The sequence below is a fragment of the Gadus macrocephalus genome, chromosome 4 (assembly GCF_031168955.1).
Source record: "Gadus macrocephalus chromosome 4, ASM3116895v1".
Classification (NCBI taxonomy): Eukaryota; Metazoa; Chordata; class Actinopteri; order Gadiformes; family Gadidae; genus Gadus; species Gadus macrocephalus.
The window spans coordinates 23,253,346-23,274,651 of NC_082385.1; the positions used below are offsets into that span (position 1 = coordinate 23,253,346).

Consider the following 21,306-nt stretch of genomic DNA (forward strand, 5'->3'; position numbering starts at 1 on the left):
CCTACTAGGGTAGTGGGGAAGGGTTTTAATCCATTGTGTGCAACGTTCCCGTTTAATTAGTATGATTTGATTTAGTTGACGTTGTGGGCCACCAGATGTTAATGGTTGTTTAGATGAACGTTGAACCAGGTGAAGTCAGGGTGTTAATATCTTCTAACAGACGTGGAACACTTTCAGAAACCAAGATATGTGGTTGAGTGCTTCTCCCTGAAGGTTGTTTAATGTTACATAGTTAGTGGAACACATTACTTTTTTGTACTCGACCAATAACATTCAGCTCCCTTCTGATCCGCCTCCTCCATGTCCTCCCCCTCCTCCCCCTCCCCCTCCTCCTCCTCCTCCCAGTGCCGCGGGTGGTGGAGTTCCTCACGGAGCTCCACAACACCACAGTGCTGGAGGGCGAGGACGCCACCTTCAAGTGCGTGGTGTCCCCCGAGGACGTGCAGCTGGTCTGGCTCATGGACAACGAGGCCATCGCCGCCGGCGACCGCTTCCAGGCCAGCAGCAACGGCCTTTGCCACACCCTGGTGATCAAGAAGTGCCAGATCCTGGACAACTCGCGCATCACGGCGGAGGCAGAGGGTGTGATGAGCAGGTCCAGCCTCAAAGTGCAGGGTGAGGGGGCCGGGGGGATGGACGGTTGGGGAGGAGCCACGTTCGCTGTGTTTGGTTCAGAATTTAACTTGGGCTGAATCAGTGCTGTATTAGTGCTGAATCAGTGCTGAATTAGTGCTGAATTAGTACTGAAACAATGTGTTGTGTGAAGTCGATTAACCCATTACCTGATGAATGGATGGATGAAGCAGCCAAATGCTTTTTAGCCATTTGGCCGCTTGAAAAGCTTCAGAAATCAAAATATTTGGTTTCGGATAACATAGCAGAAGTCGCTTTTGTAAAAGACAAAGTCACAGTGCTGCATATGCTAGTGCTTCAGGGCCTCAATGTTGTCTCTCTCCCGCCCAGAGTCACAGTGCCTCAGGGCTCTAATGTTGTCTCTCTCCCAGAGACACAGTAACTTAGGGCTCTAATGTTGTCTCTCTCCCAGAGACAGTGTCTCAGGGCTCTAATGCTGTCTCTCTCCCAGAGACACAGTACACGGTGTCTCAGGCCTTCAATGCTGTCTCTCTCCTGGCCCAGAAGCCCAGGTGACGTTCACCAGGCGGATGGAGGCCGTGATGGGGGAGGAGTTTGGCGAGGCTGTCCTGGAGACGGAGGTGAGCCTGGACACGGGTGAGGTGCAGTGGATGCGTCAGGGTGTGGTCATCCAGCCGGGACCCCGGCACGCGCTGGCGCAAGATGGATGCACGCGGCGCCTGACGGTCCGCAACCTGAGCCTGGCGGACCGCGGCACGTACCGCTGCGAGACGCTGCACGACCGCACGCAGGTCAAACTCAACGTGGAGCGTGAGTCGGAGGCACACTTGCTTACAGGCTGAAACGCACATTTAGCATTGGATTTTAGCTATAGCATTTAGCAAATGCACTATATATAGCATTTAGCCATAGTATTCAGGATTAGCAATGCAATTTATCAAGAGAATTTAGGCATAGCATGTAGCAAGATCACTTAGGTATACCATTGCGCTTTTTCTCTCCAAAATTATTTTTGGACAGTTTGGTGATAGGCCTATAGCATTTAGCAATGACATTAAGCAATAACCTTCAACAGTAGCCTTCAGTAGTAGCATTTAGCTGTAGCATTTAGCCATAGCATTAAGCTATATAGCTATTCACTTACTGCACTTTATGTTCAGACTGTATCTCCTCAGTATTAATTCTCGATAGAACACAATGCAGAGGCTGCTAAGAATAACTGAGCTCGCTGCTGTTTGCCGAAAAAAACGAGGTGCTGAAATGCTGTTATGCTGTAATACAATATTGAGGTAATTTTTTTGTTTGTCCCCTTTTAAACCATCACCTGTCTGTTAGTACTTTGTCCAGATTACACACACGCACACGCACACACAAACACACCACGCATGCTAGGATGATCCTATTGACTTCATAAGCGATGTTGTCATGGGTCCTCCCCTCTTTCCGCAGTCAATTCTGGGATGATGTCTATGAAATCAAATGAATGATTTAATGTTCTTTTGGCCTTGTGGACTTTATTGTGCTTTCAACTCGTCAAAGTTGGCAGTTTGAGTCCCGAATGTGCGAGCTGCTGTCCAACTTCGTAGTTCCTTAGAATAACGTTTATATAATTATGATGTACACATAAATTTACTTATTTATATTATTTTTCATATATATATATATATATTTTTTTTAATGGTCCCATGACATGGCACCAGGTGTGGTGTGATTAGCCGTTACACGCCGTTTTGGAAATCGGCCCCTTATGACATCACAGGTGGGCGTGTCCACCTAGATGTGTGCAGGATAGATCAGTCTTACCAGGCTACCTAGTAGTACTGCAGCAAACGTTGCTCATTTATCTGTCACACATCTAGGTGGACATGCCCACCTGTGATGTCATAAGGGGCAGATTTCCAAAACGGCTTGTAACGGCTAATCACACCACACCTGGTGGCATTACATGGGACCTTTAAGCATCTTGCAATGAATTCTGATACATGGATAGTGGGGCGTTACGACATATTGCTCAAGGGGTCCCACAGGTCATCCACTGGGGTTTGAACCCAGAATCCCTTAGCTGGGAGTAGGACTATATGATCCAGTCTTTTGAATATAGTTTCCACTGCCATATATGGGCGGTCAGCTACAAGGTCCAAAACCTGTCACTGAACAACAACCTGTCCTCCATCTTCCCTGTCAGCTCGTAAGATCTCCATGCACAAGGCTCTGGGTGACCAGGAGACGTTTGAGCGGGAGACGGCGTCCTTTGAGGTGGAGCTGTCGCATGCCGACGTGGAGGGGGTGTGGCAGAAGGACGGCATCCGCGTCAAGCCCAATAACCAATGGCGTGTCAGCAGCAACGGGCTGGTGCACGGCCTGACCCTTTCCAACCTGACGCTGGAGGACAGCGGCACCATCATGTTCTCAGGGGAGGGTGTCCGCACCTCCGCCCGGCTCACCGTCAAAGGTGAGGACCAATGGGAGTGCTGGGAACCAAGGAGGGAACCAATGAGAGGGCTGAGAACCAATGAGGGAACCAATGAGAGCGCTGAGAACCAATGAGGGAACCAATGAGAGGGCTGAGAATCAATGAGAGAACCAATGAGAGGGCTGAGAACCAATGAGAGGGCTGAGAACCAATGACAGGGCTGAGAACAAATTCGGGAACCAATGAGAGGGCTGAGAATCAATGATAGGGCTGAGAACCAATGATAGGGCTGAGAACCAATGAGGGAACCAATGAGAGGGCTGAGAATCAATGAGAGAACCAATGAGAGGGCTGAGAACCAATGAACGGGCTGAGAACCAATGATAGGGATGAGAACAAATGAGAGAACCAATGAGGGGGCTGAGAATCAATGAGAGAACCAATGAGAGGGCTGAGAACCAATGAGAGAACCAATGAGGGGGCTGAGAATCAATGAGAGAACCAATGAGAGGGCTGAGAACCAATGAGAGGACTGAGAACCAATGATAGGGCTGAGAACCAACGAGAGACAAAATGATAACCAATGAGAGGGCTGAGAACCAATGAGAGGGCTGAGAACCAATTACGGAACCAATGAGAGGGCTGAGAACCAATGAGGGAACCAATGAGAGGGCTGAGAACCAATGAGAGGGTTGAGAACCAATTAGGGAACCAATGAGAGGATTGAGAACCAATGAGAGGGATGAGAACCAATGAGAGAACCAATTAGAGGGCTGAAAACCAATGAGGGAACCAATGAGAGGGCTAAGAACCAATGAGAGGGACGAGAACCAATGAGAGAGCTGAGAACCAATTAGGGAACCAATGAGAGGGCTGAGAACCAATGAGAGGGTTGAGAACCAATGAGAGAACCAATGAGGGAACCAATGAGAGGGCTGAAAACCAATGAGAGGGCTGAGAACCAATGAGGGGACCAAAGAGAGGGATGAGAACCAATGAGAGAGCTGAGAACCAATTAGGGAACCAATGAGAGGGCTGAGAACCAATGAGAGGGCTGAGAACCAATGAGACGGCTGAGAACCAATGAGGGAATGAATGAGAGGACTGAGCACCAATGAGGGAACGAATGAGAGGACTGAGAACCGATGAGAGGGCTAAGAACCAATGAGAGAACCAATGAGAGGGTTGAGAACCAATGAGGGAACCAATGAGAGGGCTGAGACCCAATGAGGGAACCAATGAGAGGGCTAAAAACCATTGAGAGGGCTGAGAACCAATGAGGGAACCAATGAGCGCTGGGAACCAATGAGAGGGCTGAGAACCAATGAGAGAACCAATGAGAGGGCTGAGAACCAATGAGGGAACCAATGAGAGGGCTGAGAACCAATGAGGGTACCAAAGAGAGGGACGAGAACCAATGAGAGAGCTGACAACCAATTAGGGAACCAATGAGAGGGCTGAGACAACACAGTCTCACTCCCTCCTCGTCAAATGTGTGACGCATGGCCAAGGATCCCTGGCGTCAATTTCCGACGAAAAATGGGTACCTTTTTCGTCGTTTTTCAACGCCAGATAGACATTCATGTTAATCCCTCACCGTCGGATATAGACGAAAGGAAATCAATGTCTATCAACGGTGATGCCGTCACGTTATGCAACTATTGTCGATTGATTTGTTTGACAGATTCACCATTAAACGTGTTTCTGATGACATTTCTAGTGAGAAATGTACTTTTTCCTTGAATAATCTTCAGTCAGTGAATGTGTATGATCTTTATTAATCTTTATTATCTGAATGGGAAATGCAATATTTTAGGATCGATTCACCGTTAAACGTGTTTCTAATAACATTTCTAGCGAGAAATATACTTTTTACTCGCATAATCTTCAGTCAGTGATTGTGTCTGATCTTTAGTTTTATAGTTATTAGGAAGATTTAATCGTCTCGCTCGCATGTTTCAACGACGTCAGGTTGCTAGGGACGCTGCTTTCGCTAAACTAGCAGCTCACGTGTTTCCTGCGTTTGTGTTATTAAACTGTTACTTTATGTAACTTTTAATGATATTGTAATAACCACAGGCGAGGTATTGAGCGAAGTAAGCTTGATAGCAGGTTTATTGGATTCCACAATCGGACAGGCAGGCACAGCTCCACCGGAAAACTACAACAACCAAAACTCCCGCCCGGAAGGAACCCCCCGGAACCCCCTCTCAGAAGGCCCGCCCCTTCCTCCCAAACCCTCTGACGTGAAACACGTTTATCTGAGAGCCAACCCAGTCGCCAAAAGCATACGTTGACAGTGTACGTTTTCGTGAACACTGGATTACGTCGCATTTCAACATAAAATAGCGTGTTAGCACACATACACACGCACGCACGCACGCACGCACGCACGCACACACACACACACACACACACACACACACACACACACACACACACACACACACACACACACACACACACACAATGCATTTCGCTGCTAAAACAACAACTTGGGCTGCTTCTAGGACATTTTGGGTGGATTTTGAACGGTATGTGGGCAGGACGTTTTTTGCAGGCAGGACCTGGCAACCCTGCGCTGTTGCCCGAGGTGCAGAAATGCTCCGGAACAGATCTGGATCCACCATGGCCAAAATAATTGTCATCAATAGCATGAATAGATTCATGCATTATCATTCAACTTGAACATGTGTTTTTACAGTATAGAGTGGTGGAGGGATGACGTATGTTGGCCAACCCGGAAGTGAGCGTCGACCTGGGTTTCCCTTGACAAAAAGCCCACGGGTTTTTCCATTGGATTTTGGATGATTGCAGAAAAATAAGCATCTTTGAAGCACATCCACAAAAACTGAAAATAAATAAATAAATAAAAATAACTGTGCTCCAAAGAACGAAATGTAAACCAATGCATTCTGAATGGGAGTGTTTCTCAGATTTTTCCATGCTCCACGGAACGAAATGTAAACCCATGCAAATAAAGACTTCATGGTCATAATAATTTAAATATCATTATTCTCCTCAGTGTGTAGGGTGGTATTCTATTTTTTTCAATGGGGCTGCATCCAGTCACTTGACCGTCATGGTTGCTATGGTGGTTGCTATCGACCAGCCCCTCTAATCCTTACATGGCTCTAAAAACCACGCGGCAAAGGAGCTGCCGTCCATTGTGTTGTTTTTGTCGTAAACTAGGGTCCGATGGTTAAAAAATAGACAGATATTCCAAGGTATCCTTAAAAGGCAGCTTGGATGTTTTTATTTTCTGCAGTTTAGACTTCTTCTATAACCTATTTTTTAAAGCAAAACACCAAGCTCAATGATTTAAAGAGGCAGGGTTATTTGAAACAATTTATTAAATATATATTTGTGAGAGGTCATTCCTTCTCTGAGTTTGCTTCCTATTTATGTCTAGTTTACAACCCTACTGTCCACAAGCATCACCAGGGGCGGACTGGGGGAAAAAAGTGGCCCGGGAGTTTCTGTCAGACCGGCCCACTCAATACACGGCGCGCGGCCCACTCAATACACGCCGCGTTGCCCACTCAATGGATCGCACGTATCGAACAGTCAGTGGCCTTCTGGGAAAAATACCCATACACTTAACATTATTTTGGATGATTACAAAGCAATTACATCATATATGTATGTTTGTTTTTTAATAACATTTGGATCCACCAATTTGCCTGGATGGACACATGGAATAAAATGATTATTGGCTATTGTAACACTCCAAGGTAGGTATAGTTTGCTAGATGAATATGCTTAACTCTTGGCTAGTATCAGACGGTTATACAAGTATAACTACAAAGCCTTAAGGAATGAATGTCAGCAGAGAAAGACCACACAATAAAGAAACTGGAATCAGAGGGTAGAATTAGCATGAACAATATATTAGAAATGAACAGAACAGAACATACGATGGGGTGTGAACATCAGTGGTATCAGTAGTGTTGCATGCTGGGTGTGTGATTGTTTGTGTGTGTAGGGGTGCTGAAGGTGCATAACAAAACAGTAAGTTACATAACGACGTTCCCGAAATTCAGCCGTGGTGCAGAGTTATAGCCACTCCGAGCCAGTCGCACATTGAGCTTCCCCCAAATGCGCTGTTTTGGTGGCTGTAGCTATAATGCAAATGAGGAGGAGCGAGGCGGGTCAAGGAGGAGGGTGGGGGTGTGGCCCTGAGCAGCTTGCAGCCACGGTACCATTCGCTCTGTTTACAGTGGATGTATCGCAATGGCGAGGCTCACACAGCCTTTAGCCGTGTTCTGTAAATATTCTAGAACACACGGGAGTCCTGGAGCTCTATATCAAAATATTATCATATAGCCTACATAGATATCTATATCATATAATATAACGGCCAAAAGATGTGTGAGCCGATATTATGAATCTCAAACGACCGCGTTGGGTTCTCCGACGTTCCTGGTTCTTCAACGTCCTCATCAATGTGAAGTAGACTGAACCACGACAAGGAGGAGAAAGGGATCGTTGCCGGGCAGCGCATAGGCACCTCCGCCTCCGGCGGTGGTCCCTCAGCGGGTCTCAAGCTGGAGACATTCGCCGCAAACAATCCCTGTCTCCTCATGGGTTGAGCGCATGCGTAGAACTGGGTGCCGCGTTGCGTGTATGTATGCAAATCCAAATTCTCTACCTCAATCCGCACAGCTGAGAACACTTCGGCTGTGTAAGAACCAATTTAGAGGTGTTTATTAATAAGGTGGAGATCTTTTCTTACTTTGGACTTCCGAAGTCTGTAAAACACATATTAGAAGACACTTAAAAAAAAATTGAAAAATAGTCACCATGAGTGTGAAGACAGTAAAAAAAAGTCAGTCAGTGCGATTGTGATTAGATAGGTATAGCTCTTGGAGAAAATTACGCTTGTGCCACTGTGATAACCATTGTAGGGCTGATGCGATGATGGGCGTGGGCCGGTACATAGTAGTATTTTGGGCCATCGGCCCACCGGGGATGTCCCCGGTATTCCCGATGGCCAGTCCGCCCCTGAGCATCACCCCCCCCCCCTCCCCATATGGATTTGGAGAATTGTTGCCACGTCCCAGTGGTGGAGGTATCATATATATGAAAGAGGGCATTCAATTATACTACAATGATCAATTAGGAGGCCGAAGCCCTAAAGGAAGTGATGCAATAGGTGACTGGGTCGACAACATTTAAGTAAACTGTACTTTGAGGTCTCTTATATATCAAAGGGGGTCTCAAAGGACGCATACGCTTCAACCTGTGGCTCCAGCCCTACAGGAAATGACTCAGCAAGTGCTCCATCTCGTTGCACCTGCACCCAGCGGCTCGCTTGCAAGATTTTGGCCTGAAGTTCTTCCCAGACCTACACCCTAGCCATCCAACACGCATATCTGAGAATCAGGCTTCTCTTTAATAATGACAAAAAGTTACGAGAGAAATACACATTAACTTTTTGTTATCCCATAAGCGGCGTGGTGCCGGCTCCTTTTGACCTTTTGACCCCAGACTTCTGGGGGAATAGCTGAATCAATTCATTAGTCAATCAGAAGCATGTAAATATCTTCCCGGTGGTATAAGAGGGCGAACAAGGTGTCCTTCAACATCTACGCTTCCAGGCGATTGCAACGGTGCCACACATGAGCATATTCGAACATGTTTAATGGTAGTAATTAGCTGTCGAAATTGGAGGCCTTAATCAATAATGAGCAGCTATTGATTTGCTTCCCGATAGAAATGTGTGACAAATTACATGTTATTTAGCATCTACACGTTGAGCTGAGTCCAATGACACCCAGCATGACACTCAAATGGTAGCAAATGGTAACATGTATTTTACATGGTACACCTAGGTCTAGGACATGATCTCGGTGTAGCAAGAGGGCGAGCTTGATCTCATTGGACTCAGCTTAACGTGTAGATGCTAAATAACATGTAATTTGTCAAATATCTCCATCGGGAAGCAAATCTATAGCTGGTCATTATTGATAAAGGCCTCCAAAATCGACAGCTAATTACTACCCCGAAACATATTCAAATATGATCATGTGTGGCACTGTTGCAATCGCCTCGAAACGTAGATGTCAAAGGACACCTTGTTTGTCCCGTTACGCCACCGGGAAGATATTTTCATACTTCTAATGGATTGATTCATATTTTAAGGTTCTCGGAGTGAGACTTTAAGCGGCTGCAGCAGAAGTGTTGAGACGAAAGATGATATCAAGACATTTATAGAATATTCCCATTCACATTATGATTCTTCGTCATAACATCCGACCAAACATCCTTTACAGTCACCGAGCGAGGATTATGAAAGTCCAGGCCCCCCCTTCCTGCACTCGGGGTCCGACTGGGCCAAGTTTCGGGCAGGAAGGGTCACCCCTTCCTGCCCTCCGGGTCCGACCGGGCCAAATTTCGGTGCGGGGGTCCCAGTTAGGCCTTAGAATAAGGTATTCAAATTTCAGGGCGGTAGGACGTTCCTATCCCAAAAAAGTTTTTCCACCACATTCTGAACCATTAGGTCTTGCAGGTAACCCTTCTGAGGGGCTTTGTCCAAATGACAGTCCATTTGGGAAAACTTTTTTTCACTAAGGGCTAGAACTCCAAATCTCGGATATGTCGTTCTCGGGGCCCCGGGAAATGTGTGTAAACATTTTAGCCCCCCTAGCTATCTCGAAAAGGTCGGAAAAGGGGCGTGACCTCCAACAGTACAGTAAATGTACATAAGACAGAGGTTAGTTTCTAGTCCCCATTTTTTGTGGGATGGAGGTGTACATTTGTGGCTTAAGGTGTGTAGACACAGCTGGCCTGTGGCCACGTTTTTGAAGTCTGGGGTCAAAAGGTCAAAAGGAGCCGGCACCACGCCGCTTATGAGATAACAAAAAGTTAATGTGTATTTCTCTCGTAACTTTTTGTCATTATTAAAGAGAAGCCTGATTCTCAGATATGCGTGTTGGATGGCTAGGGTGTAGGTCTGGGAAGAACTTCAGGCCAAAATCTTGCAAGCGAGCCGCTGGGTGCAGGTGCAACGAGATGGAGCACTTGCTGAGTCATTTCCTGTAGGGCTGGAGCCACAGGTTGAAGCGTATGCGTCCTTTGAGACCCCCTTTGATATATAAGAGACCTCAAAGTACAGTTTACTTAAATGTTGTCGACCCAGTCACCTATTGCATCACTTCCTTTAGGGCTTCGGCCTCCTAATTGATCATTGAAATATAATTGAATGCCCTCTTTCATATATATGATACCTCCACCACTGGGACGTGGCAATAATTCTCCAAATCCATATGGGGAGGTGATGCTTGTGGACAGTAGGGTTGTACACTAGACATAAATAGGAAGCAAACTCAGAGAAGGAATGACCTCTCACAAATATATATTTAATAAATTGTTTCAAATAACCCTGCCTCGTTAAATCATTGAGCTTGGTGTTTTGCTTTAAAAAATAGGTTATAGAAGAAGTCTAAACTGCAGAAAATAAAAACATCCAAGCTGCCTTTTAAGGATACCTTGGAATATCTGTCTATTTTTTAACCATCGGACCCTAGTTCACGACAAAAACAACACAATGGACGGCAGCTCCTTTGCCGCGTGGTTTTTAGAGCCATGTAAGGATTAGAGGGGCTGGTCGATAGCAACCACCATAGCAACCATGACGGTCAAGTGACTGGATGCAGCCCCGTTGAAAAAAATAGAATACCACCCTACACACTAAGGAGAATAAGGATATTTAAATTATTATGACCATGAAGTCTTTATTTGCATGGGTTTACATTTCGTTCTGTGTAGCATGGAAAAATCGGAGAAACACTCCCATTCAGAATGCATTGGTTTACATTTCGTTCTTTGGAGCACAGTTATTTTTATTTATTTATTTATTTTCAGTTTTTGTGGAGGTGCTTCAAAGGTGCTAATTTTTCTGCAATAATCCAAAATCCAATGGAAAAACCTGTTGGCTTTTTGTCAAGGGAAACCCAGGTCGACGCTCACTTCCGGGTTGGCCAACATACGTCATCCCTCCACCACTCTATACTGTAAAAACACATGTTCAAGTTGAATGATAATGCATGAATCTATTCATGCTATTGATGACAATTATTTTGGCCATGGTGGATCCAGATCTGTGCCCACATACCGTTCAAAATCCACCCAAAATGCCCTAGAAGCAGCCCAAGTTGTTGTTTTAGCAGCGAAATGCATTGTGTGTGTGTGTGTGTGTGTGTGTGTGTGTGTGTGTGTGTGTGTGTGTGTGTGTGTGTGTGTGTGTGTGTGTGTGTGTGTGTGTGTGTGCGCGCGCGTGTGTATGTGTGCTAACACGGTATTTTATGTTGAAATTCGACGTAATCCAGTGTTCACGAAAACGTACACTGTCAACGTATGCTTTTGGCGACTGGGTTGGCTCTCAGATAAACGTGTTTCACGTCACAGGGTTTGGGAGGAAGGGGCGGGCCTTCTGAGAGGGGGTTCCGGGGGTTTCCTTCCGGGCGGAAGTTTTGGTTGTTGTAGTTTTCCGGTGGAGCTGTGCCTGCCTGTCCGATTTTGGAATCCAATAAACCTGCTATCAAGCTTACTTCGCTCAATACCTCGCCTGTGGTTATTACAATATCATTAAAAGTTACATAAAGTAACGGTTTAATAACACAAACGCAGGAAACACGTGAGCTGCTAGTTTAGCGAAAGCAGCGTCCCTAGCAACCTGACGTCGTTGAAACATGCGAGCGAGACGATTAAATCTTCCTAATAACTATAAAACTAAAGATCAGACACAATCACTGACTGAAGATTATGCAAGTAAAAAGTATATCTCTCACTAGAAATGTTATTAGAAACACGTTTAACGGTGAATCGATCCTAAAATATTGCATTTCCCATTCAGATAATAAAGATCATACACATTCACTGACTGAAGATTATTCAAGGAAAAAGTACATTTCTCACTAGAAATGTCATCAGAAACACGTTTAATGGTGAATCTGTCAAACAAATCAATCGACAATAGTTGCATAACGTGACGGCATCACCGTTGATAGACATTGATTTCCTTTCGTCTATATCCGACGGTGAGGGATTAACATGAATGTCTATCTGGCGTTGAAAAACGACGAAAAAGGTACCCATTTTTCGTCGAAAATTGACGCCAGGGATCCTTGGCCATGCGTCACACATTTGACGAGTAGGGAGTGAGACTCTGTTGGCTGAGAACCAATGAGAGAACCAATGAGACGACTGAGAACCAATGAGGGAATGAATGAGAGGACTGAGCACCAATGAGGGAACGAATGAGAGGACTGAGAACCGTTGAGAGGGCTGAGAACAAATGAGAGAACCAATGAGAGGGCTGAGAACCAATGAGGGAACCAATGAGAGGGCTGAGACCCAATGAGGGAACCAATGCGAGGGCTAAGAACCATTGAGAGGGCTGAGAACCAATGAGGGAACCAATGAGCGCTGAGAACCAATGAGGGAACCAATGAGATGGCTGAGAAGCAATGAGAGGGCTGAGAACCAATGAGTGGACCAATTAGAGGGCTGAGAACCAATGAGAGGGCTGAGAATCAATGAGGGAACAAATGAGAGGCCTGAGAACCAATCAGAAAACTTGGAACCATGAGAGAGCTGAGAAACAAGGCGACACCCAATGAGAGGGCTAGGAACCATTGACATAACAAACAGGAGAACCCATGAGAGAATAGAGAACCACGAAGAAACAACTTAAATAGCTCTTCAAATTTCTGAAGAATAATACCCAAGACTGCATCAATCCAGGGAACTTTGCTCTATGAATTTTTATTCTTGTTCACTGTTTCCCACAATGAAGAAATCCCAAAAATGCCAACACTGTTTAAATCCTGAATGCCTATAGATCTTGTTATGTTGACATAACATGGATGAACATGATTACCGTCAGAGTGACAGTTTGGTGTTGAGGCTTACCTACCCTAGTTGCCTCTTTTACTTCGCTGCACATTACAAAGATTTGGAAACGCAAGTTGGAACTTGAGAGAGGGAAAGTGAACAGAGTGAAAAAGACAAAATCCGATGAGATAAGATGGTTGTTTATCACTCCCAAGAGGGAAAAGTGGGACAAATTGCCATTGAACCCTAAGATGTAGGAATGCTGTGGTAAAGCCTCCGAGTTCTTCCAGATGAGACACACTGACAGTGGTGGTGATTTACTGGCAGCCGTTTGACTGATGTCTCCGCTGCTCCACAGAGACGCCGGTGTCATTGGTGAAGAAGCTGGGAGACATCCGCGTGGAGGAGGGGTCTCCGGTGCCCCTGGAGTGTGAGTTCTCCAGACAGAACGTGGAGGTCAAGTGGCTCAAGGTAAAGAATAAGACCTAACCATCTGTGCTAGCACCAGAATAAAAAGCCGTTCTCCACCTGTGTGGCCTGGCCCCCACTATGCGGACCTCCTGATTTACGAGGGCAATCGTCAAGTTGATGCCCTAACTTATAAAAAAGCAGCCTAGGGCATTTTCATCTGCTCTTGAAGTGGGGTATTTTAACAGCAATATTTAGCTTTTTATTAGGACACAAAACCGGCAATGCGTAAAGTGTACTCGCTGTAATTTCCACCATTTTTTTAAAAAAGGATCCTTTAGGAAAATTGTTCCTGTTTGAGTTAGCTTTATTCTACCCACTCAATCCCCTAGACTTGGGGGTAGTAACAGGATCCAATAGTATTAAAGATATGGATAACGTGTTATTATGAACCTTGCAATAGATTAACTTATAATAGCCCACCTATCTCCTTGTCAAAGGGAACATGATGGATCCAGGTTCTGTGTTTTAGGGAAGGATAGGGTAGTAGGATTAAGGGTGTGCAACTAACCCTAACCCAACCAGAAGGGACTGGGTTTGTTCTCCAAAGTCTTCAAACAATCTGTAAGCTCCCATGTGATCCTTATTGACGTGCATCTGAATTCACTGTAAGTCACTTTGGATAAAAGCCCTTACCCTAAACTCTAAACCCTAACAAAATAAACGTCCACCTCTGTTCTCGTCAACTAGGGCGAGGTGGATCTGAAGCCAGGGAAAAACTGCCGGATCTACTCCATGGGGAGGAAGAGGTACTGCCAGCTGCTGGAAGCCTCGCTGGCCGACGCCGGCACCTACCACTGCGACGCCGGGGACATCAGCACCTCCTGCTGCCTCGAGGTCTACGGTAGGCAGGGCGGGGTTCGAGGCCTGGTGTAGGTGGAGGTGTCATTCGGTTCAATGACATGATGGTGAGCTTAGCGCTCCCGTCAAAGACGTGAACGTGATTTATAAATGCAGTTTGTGAAAGTATTTACTCTTTTTATCTGCCAGAATGGAAAGACAATTGCAGATTTACGATCTTTTACCTGCCAATAGTCCAATCTATCCACCAGCGGCTGGTTGTCAGTTGTTCATTTTGGATCAAGACAAATTCTTCCTTATAAATCGCATCTTCTTCCACCATTTTAATCCCTATCCACATCTTCCCGCTATGTCAACGTCCCAGTGAACGTTTGCACGTCCAACCAGTGGCGCCGGAATGATTTCAGTTGTGTGGGGGGGTAAATGTGCGTGCATGTGTATATGCAAGTATTTAGACTAGACAGAGCTGCAGGCTTGGTATAGGAAAAAAAAAGAAAAGTGATGAAGACGATGAGGACGAGGGGCAGTGACAAACATGCAGGAGGTGAGATTTTGGGTCTGACGGTCTGAGATGATCAGTGTGATACTTTGATAACGGGGGAATTCCCTGACATAAGTGCCGTGGTGGCTCCAGCTGTGAGAATGTTTTGACCAATGAATGATTCTAGAAAAGAAGTTTTGACTAGCCTACATAATCATCGGGGAAACCCCTCTTGCATTAGGACGGGGGGTTCAAAAAAATGTTTGGCGTCATTCTCGGCCGTAGCATACCAACACAAAGATATAATGCCAGTTCTTTCAGTCAATTCGTTTCCGCAAACTACAGGGGGGTTTGACTGGAGTTAAGTGAAAGAGATCAGCCTATTCTGTTCTTGATGCTTGTGACTGTCTCAGTCCGTAGGCTACTAAAACCTAGAGAAAGCATCAGACGTTTAGGCAAGCTGCTCCTTAAAATGTAACGTAGGATAAAGGGTAGACTATATACACTTTATACATTTTGAAGTCTCCTATCTGAGCTGACAGCTGAACCCTTGGTGGGTCGGAGTCTCCAACACGTTTTATAATTGAATTACCTGTAGTCCTATTCATCCCCAAATTGCAATGCGACATGCCTGCCGCCACCTAGTCTAACCTAGAGGGAATTAATTTTGCCATAAGAAATAATGCTTTACAATCAATTGTCAGTCATGGCTGTGTTTTGGGCGTAACATGCATTAAACCAACATCTCCCATCTCAACCTGGCGCAATGAACTTAACGAGTTGGTAGCCTATTTTTGGCTATGTTCTTCGCGGAGCTGATAGGCTACATGGTGAAATTAATGAAGCACAAAGGACCCAGCCTCCCTCACTTTAGCTTTAACCAAATAATTTAACCTTTCGTAGCCTACAAAACTAAGGACATTTTCTTAGAAGTCTGGGCTATAGCCAGATGCTCATTTTTTGTTAATGCATGATGACAGCTCACCCACAGCAGCTCTTATCAGTTCGAAAAGTTTACCCTTTTCCACGTGTGATTTGAGTTTGACTAGTGTAAAAAATTACAATACAATTTTTTTGTACATATTTTGTAGTCCTATTGGCTCTGAAGGTTTCTGCTAGACTGTGGCCTAACTATTTTCTGATAAAACACCATTTGCCAGTCACAAACAGTCTTCCCGTCTGCGCGTCTTCCGTTCCCTATAGTGCACTCGCTCACATATCAATCCTCCACTCTGTCACTTCTTTCACTACTACCAGTGTTGGGAACGTTACTTTAAAAAAGTAATTAGTTATAGTTAATCACTACTTCTTCCAAAAAGTAACTGAGTTAGTAACTGAATTACTAAATTATAAAAGTAGTTACCAGCGAAAGTAACTATTTGCGTTACTGTAAAAAAGAAAGAAAGATGCTATATGAAAGAATCTGGATTTTTCTGAGCAGTTTTCACTTGGCCTTAATGTGTTAAATGGTTGAACTGCCCATTCAAGGCCCTGATATGCTTCCAACTGAGGCCCCGTCCACACTAACCCGGGTAAATCTACAAACGCATAAATATTTATCACTTTAGCCCTTCCGTCCACACTAAAACTGAGAATTCCGACACTGAAAACGATGCCTTTCAAAAACTATCGCTGAGGTGGATAAATGTGCTGGGTTCGCGTTGTAGTGTAGATAGGGTAGACGGAGGCTTTCAGAAACGATGACGTTCGGTTGCCATGACACTGCCACAAGCTTGCGCTCGAGACCGAGACGCTCATCAAAAAAATGGCAGGTGAAATGCAAATGAGGATCTCTCTGTACAATGTACTAATTTATCTCCAGAAACAACTCGACATATTGGCTCAAACATATTCGTTGCTCCAACGCCGGAGGTGAGCGCTGTACTTGATGTTCTTCAGTGATGGTAAAAAAACCCGAAGACGACAGTTCAAACAGTACTTAGAGCGGCGTTTCTGGACAAGTGATTAACCAGCTGATCAACTGTAAATATCAGCTGATCGCGCGCCTGTAATCTAAACAGAGAGGCGTGGCGGAGTTACGTAACCATGACAACAACTGTTTATCAAAATAATTTCAATGTGGAACGTGGATGCAAAACATTCCGAAAACGATATGAAAACGATAGTGTGGACGGAGATCATTTTCATTGCGGAAGTGTGTTTTTACATTTACCCGAGTGTGGATGGGGCCTGAATTTCAATTTGCTTGGTTGCAAAGGCTGTGGAACATCTGCCGAATACTACAGAAAATGCCAACTTTTCATCGGATTTCTCCGGACTCACCATTTCTGCTGCTTCACCGAATCTGTTTGGTGTGTGCGTTTGCGTGTGTGTGGCGCGCGTGTCCTGGCTTGTGTGTAAAAACACTGGCTCCGAGTGACTACCATGAAACATGACTCTGCCTTAGCCAATCAAAATCGCTTATCTCATTGTTAAACACACAACTCAAATGGTCCTACTCCCCTTCTCCTTCAACGCTGACTCTGACTCCACCCATTCCAAGTACATGGACACGCAATCGTGCTTGAGCGAACACAGATGCACGAGAGCGAGACATTAGCTTGTTAGCTAGCTCCAGTAGCTAACGCAGGATAACAACAAACAGAAGCTTGCTCTGGGTCACGAGCTTTGAGTACGTGCACGAAGGGGTCGCGAGGGGAGCGGGGGAGGGGGAGTGCAGTACGACCGTTTGATTGACGTACTTACTGTCCAATGCCACTCGGTGGGTCTGGAAATCATTGGCTAGAGTTTTTCGAGCCCTGCCTTTCCACAGATGATTGACTTGTTTAATTTTCATGTCACTCAGTACTTCTAACTCAGTGGCTGTAAGTGGGTTATGATAAGGATTTCAAGTAATTTAGAAAAAATGGCCAAAAAAGAGAATTCCATACCCAACCTTTAACCCACCCGATCTCCTCACTAGCAATTTGTGTTAGTAGCCAAGGGTGAGTACGGATTACGCAGTTTATTCAATCATTTGTTTATTCAAAGCAGTTTATTCAAAGCAATTAGTTAGATTACCTCGTTACTGAAAAAATAACGGCTTTACCTAACGCCGTTCTTAAACTGCGTTATTACCAACACCCACTATACCACCAGTAGCAATATTAGGCCAAATCATTACTAAGAAACTAAATCTTTATATTTTAAACGAAAAGTTGGGTTGCCATTGGTCTCGCGGCCTCATATGTTCCGGCGCCCCCTGCGTCCCACCGCAACCTGGAAGTGATCCGTAGTTGTTTGCTCAGTTAGTTCATAAATAAACGATAATGCACCATCAAATATCTACAGCATATGCATATCAGGCCAACCTGAGAGGAGTCCCGAACCAAAGGTAGGGCGAAACGCTGCTTAACCATCCTGCTCCCTCTCCCATGTGCACTCTCTCCTTGTGCCCTCTCTCCTTGACCACTCTCTCCTCTCTCCTTGTTCCCTCTCTCCTCTCTCCCTGTACACTCACTCCTCTCTCCTTTTGCCCCCTCCTCTCTCTCCTCTCCTCTTTCCTTTCCCCCTCTCTCCTCTCTCCTCCCCCCTCTCTTCTTGTGCCCCCTCTCCTCTCTCCTTTTTCCTTGACCACTCTCTCCTCTCTTCCCTCTCCTCTGGATCAGAACATGCTATGGAGATCGTCCAGGAGCTGGAGGACCTGTGCGTGGTAGAGGACCAGAACGCGGTCTTCATGTGCGAAGTGTCTCTGGAGCAGGTGGGCGGCGAGTGGTGGAAGGACGGCCACAAGATCCGGCCCACCAGCACCGTCAAGACCCGCACCGAAGGTCAGAATCCACCCTGAAGTTCAGAACGGCGTCCGACCTTTAGGATCGACATCGGCCGAGCGGCTGAGAATCTCTTCTGGGACGATTAACACGCATCATACCAAGCACAGTCTATACTATATTCATCTGTTTTTTATTTATTATTTTTTACGCTAAATACAAGACGAACTTTCAAATATGCATAAGCAATTATGCTATGAGGCTTACGATGTGCAGTCTAGAGGAAGTGTCCAGTCTGATATGATCAAATACATCTTCCATGCAACATATATCATTCTATATTAGTGCACTTAGATATATTTTGCGAATTGTTGTATGTTGTAGTGTCTTTTCATGCGAGTTCCCCTAAACAAACGTGTTCAACCCCTTATCAAATTATTCTCATCTAAACTAACTCGATTTAAATTGAGGAATTAAAGGTTTGCAGGGTTCTATAAACAAGCTGAGTAAAGAAACCCCAACCCCCCCCCCCCCACACACACACACACACAGGGACGAAGCACTTCCTGTTGATCTGCAATGTCACCGCGGACGACTCAGGAGAGATCCGCTTCGTCACCAAGGACGTGGAGTCCACCGCCTACCTGGAGGTTGAGGGTAGGTCCCAGAACCCATGGCCTAGTCTCGTGGAAGGGAGGCATGTACCTGTCGCTAGCGAGCTAGTCGTGTGTTTTGAGGGAGTGGCTTTGGAGGGAGGCCCGATTGGAGGGGGGTGGGATTTTCGGCTGAAAGCAAACCAAGTTGTCTATCCCGGCTCTAACAAGCAGGTGAGAGCTACAGGTAAGGTTGCGAACATTGTGGATCGAACCCTGTGCCTTTTGGGCTAATAGTCATTAGTAGTTAATTAGCGTTTAGTCATTTATTGAGCGCTTCATTTTTTAAAGTGATTTCCTATGATTTAAATTAAAGTTAATTAGCCGCAGATAGATCCCCAGATAGATAGATCCCCAGGAAATTAGTCCTTAGCCCAAGTGAAGGAGTTCAAGTACCTCAGGGTCTTGTTCGCGAGTGAGGGTACGATGGAGCGTGAGATTGGCCGGAGAATCGGAGCAGCGGGGGCGGTATTGCGTTCGCTTTACGGCACCGTTGTTACGAAAAGAGAGCTGAGCCGCAAGGCAAAGCTCTCGATCTACCGGTCGATCTTTGTTCCTATCCTCACCTATGGTCATGAGGGTTGGGTGATGACCGAAAGGACGAGATCGCGGGTACAAGCAGCCGAGATGAGTTTTCTCAGAAGGGTGGCTGGCGTCTCCCTTAGGGATAGGGTGAGAAGCCTAGCCATCCGTGAGGAACTCGGATTAGAGCCGCTGCTCCTTTACTTAGAAAGGAGTCAGCTGAGGTGGTTCGGGCATCTGGTAAGGATGCCCACTGGGCGCCTCCCTTGGGAGGTGTTTCAGGCACGTCCAGTGGGGAGGAGACCTCGGGGAAGACCCAGGACTAGGTGGAGAGATTATATCTCAACACTGGCCCGGGAACGCCTCGGGATCCCCCCGTCAGAGCTGGTCAATGTGGCAAGTCTGGGGCCCCCTGCTTGAGCTGCTCCCCCCGCGACCCGACCCCGGATAAGCGGATGAAGATGAGAATGAGAGATGAGATAGATCCCCAATGTCAATCAAAATCCCCCTAACCCCTCCCTGCTCCCAATTACATGGATCTGAATTCAAGGCAAGTACTTATAAATAAATACATTGAATTGTAGTAATAGGTAGGTCAAAAGTTTGACTGGTGGACTGGGGATCAAACCAAGTAGGCCTACCAGTTTGGCCTGCTGGCAGTCAAACCGATTTTTTTGAGCCACAGTCAGGAAAGAAGTAATGGGTTTCTTTCATAGAGCTTTTCTCGTAGACTCAAAACGTATCAGGAAGGAATCTATCCTAATTCCCAGGAGTGGTGTAATTCCGCCGTGGGGCGACGCGCTACCTATCCACCGTCCCCCGTTCTCTCCTCTCTGACCCCCAGAGCTCCCGGTGTCCATCGTGAAGCCGCTGCGTGACCGCACAGCGCTGGAGAAGCACCGGGTCATCCTCGAGTGCATCGTGTCCACGCCGCGCGCAACGGCCGCCTGGTACTGCGGTGGCGTGGCGCTGGAGCCCAGTGAGCGGCTGGAGTTGCTGGCCGATGGCTGCTCGCACCGCCTGGTCATCAAACAGGTGGCGCTGGGGGACGAGGGCCACTACCGCGTGGAGGTTGGCAAGCACAGCTCCGAGGCCCAGCTTCTGGTGGAAGGCACGTTTATTGTTATTTTTCTGCTTCAGTTTTTTTCTAGGGAAGACACTAGACAGGACCCTATGTGACACAGACACATAGGATTCACATTACAAGTATTATAGCAAATACACAAATACAAAAACTTAACCACTCTCGCTTCATCACAAAATTTTTCAAATTTAATTACTCAGCTTTATTACTAGCTTCATTACTAAACTTACTTAAACATTACGTTTAGTAATGTGTAAGTGTTTCATAATCATTTCATAACGCATAAAAACATAATAATTAATTTACAAACTAACCAGAATAAATTATTTAATTTCTTAATTAGTATCAAAACTTCGACGGGATCTTAAATGTAACCTAAACATAACTTTTTCTAACAAACTGTAAAATAAAAGTCTATTAAAAAACTTCTATATAAGAGAGTACACGACAAAAACTAGGCAAACAACGCCCTCTGCTGTATGCAAAGACCCCTACATAGAGACTCTTAAAGCCACGGACTAAACACCGTTATCAGTGAATAAGTGTTAAATTAAAGGGTTGTATTTGGTCATCACAAAGCCAATAAAGAGCAGGGGGCTTTAGGAATTAATTTTGCCATGACAATTGACAAACACTAGAAGAACAGCCCGGCACTCTGGGAAAGGGCTTTCTGTCTGGGTTCCCAGACTCAAACGAGGACACTGATACCAATCTGACCTTTGAATGCACTAATCTGGAGAAAA

The 21,306-nt window shown here is 45.7% G+C and overlaps 1 protein-coding gene across 3 annotated transcripts in view; it reads left to right on the top strand.

Annotated features, from left to right (window-relative positions):
• LOC132456367 (obscurin-like protein 1) overlaps positions 1-21,306 on the top strand; it is a 47,615-nt gene that overhangs the window by 24,942 nt on the left and 1,367 nt on the right. For all 3 annotated transcript variants that reach the window (XM_060050700.1, XM_060050702.1, XM_060050701.1), the window contains 8 exons: positions 346-615; positions 1,138-1,404; positions 2,780-3,046; positions 13,203-13,315; positions 14,003-14,156; positions 18,203-18,364; positions 18,857-18,961; positions 20,324-20,590. In XM_060050700.1, the coding sequence (XP_059906683.1) occupies positions 346-615; positions 1,138-1,404; positions 2,780-3,046; positions 13,203-13,315; positions 14,003-14,156; positions 18,203-18,364; positions 18,857-18,961; positions 20,324-20,590 (1,605 nt within the window). The remainder of the gene's footprint in view (positions 1-345; positions 616-1,137; positions 1,405-2,779; positions 3,047-13,202; positions 13,316-14,002; positions 14,157-18,202; positions 18,365-18,856; positions 18,962-20,323; positions 20,591-21,306) is intronic.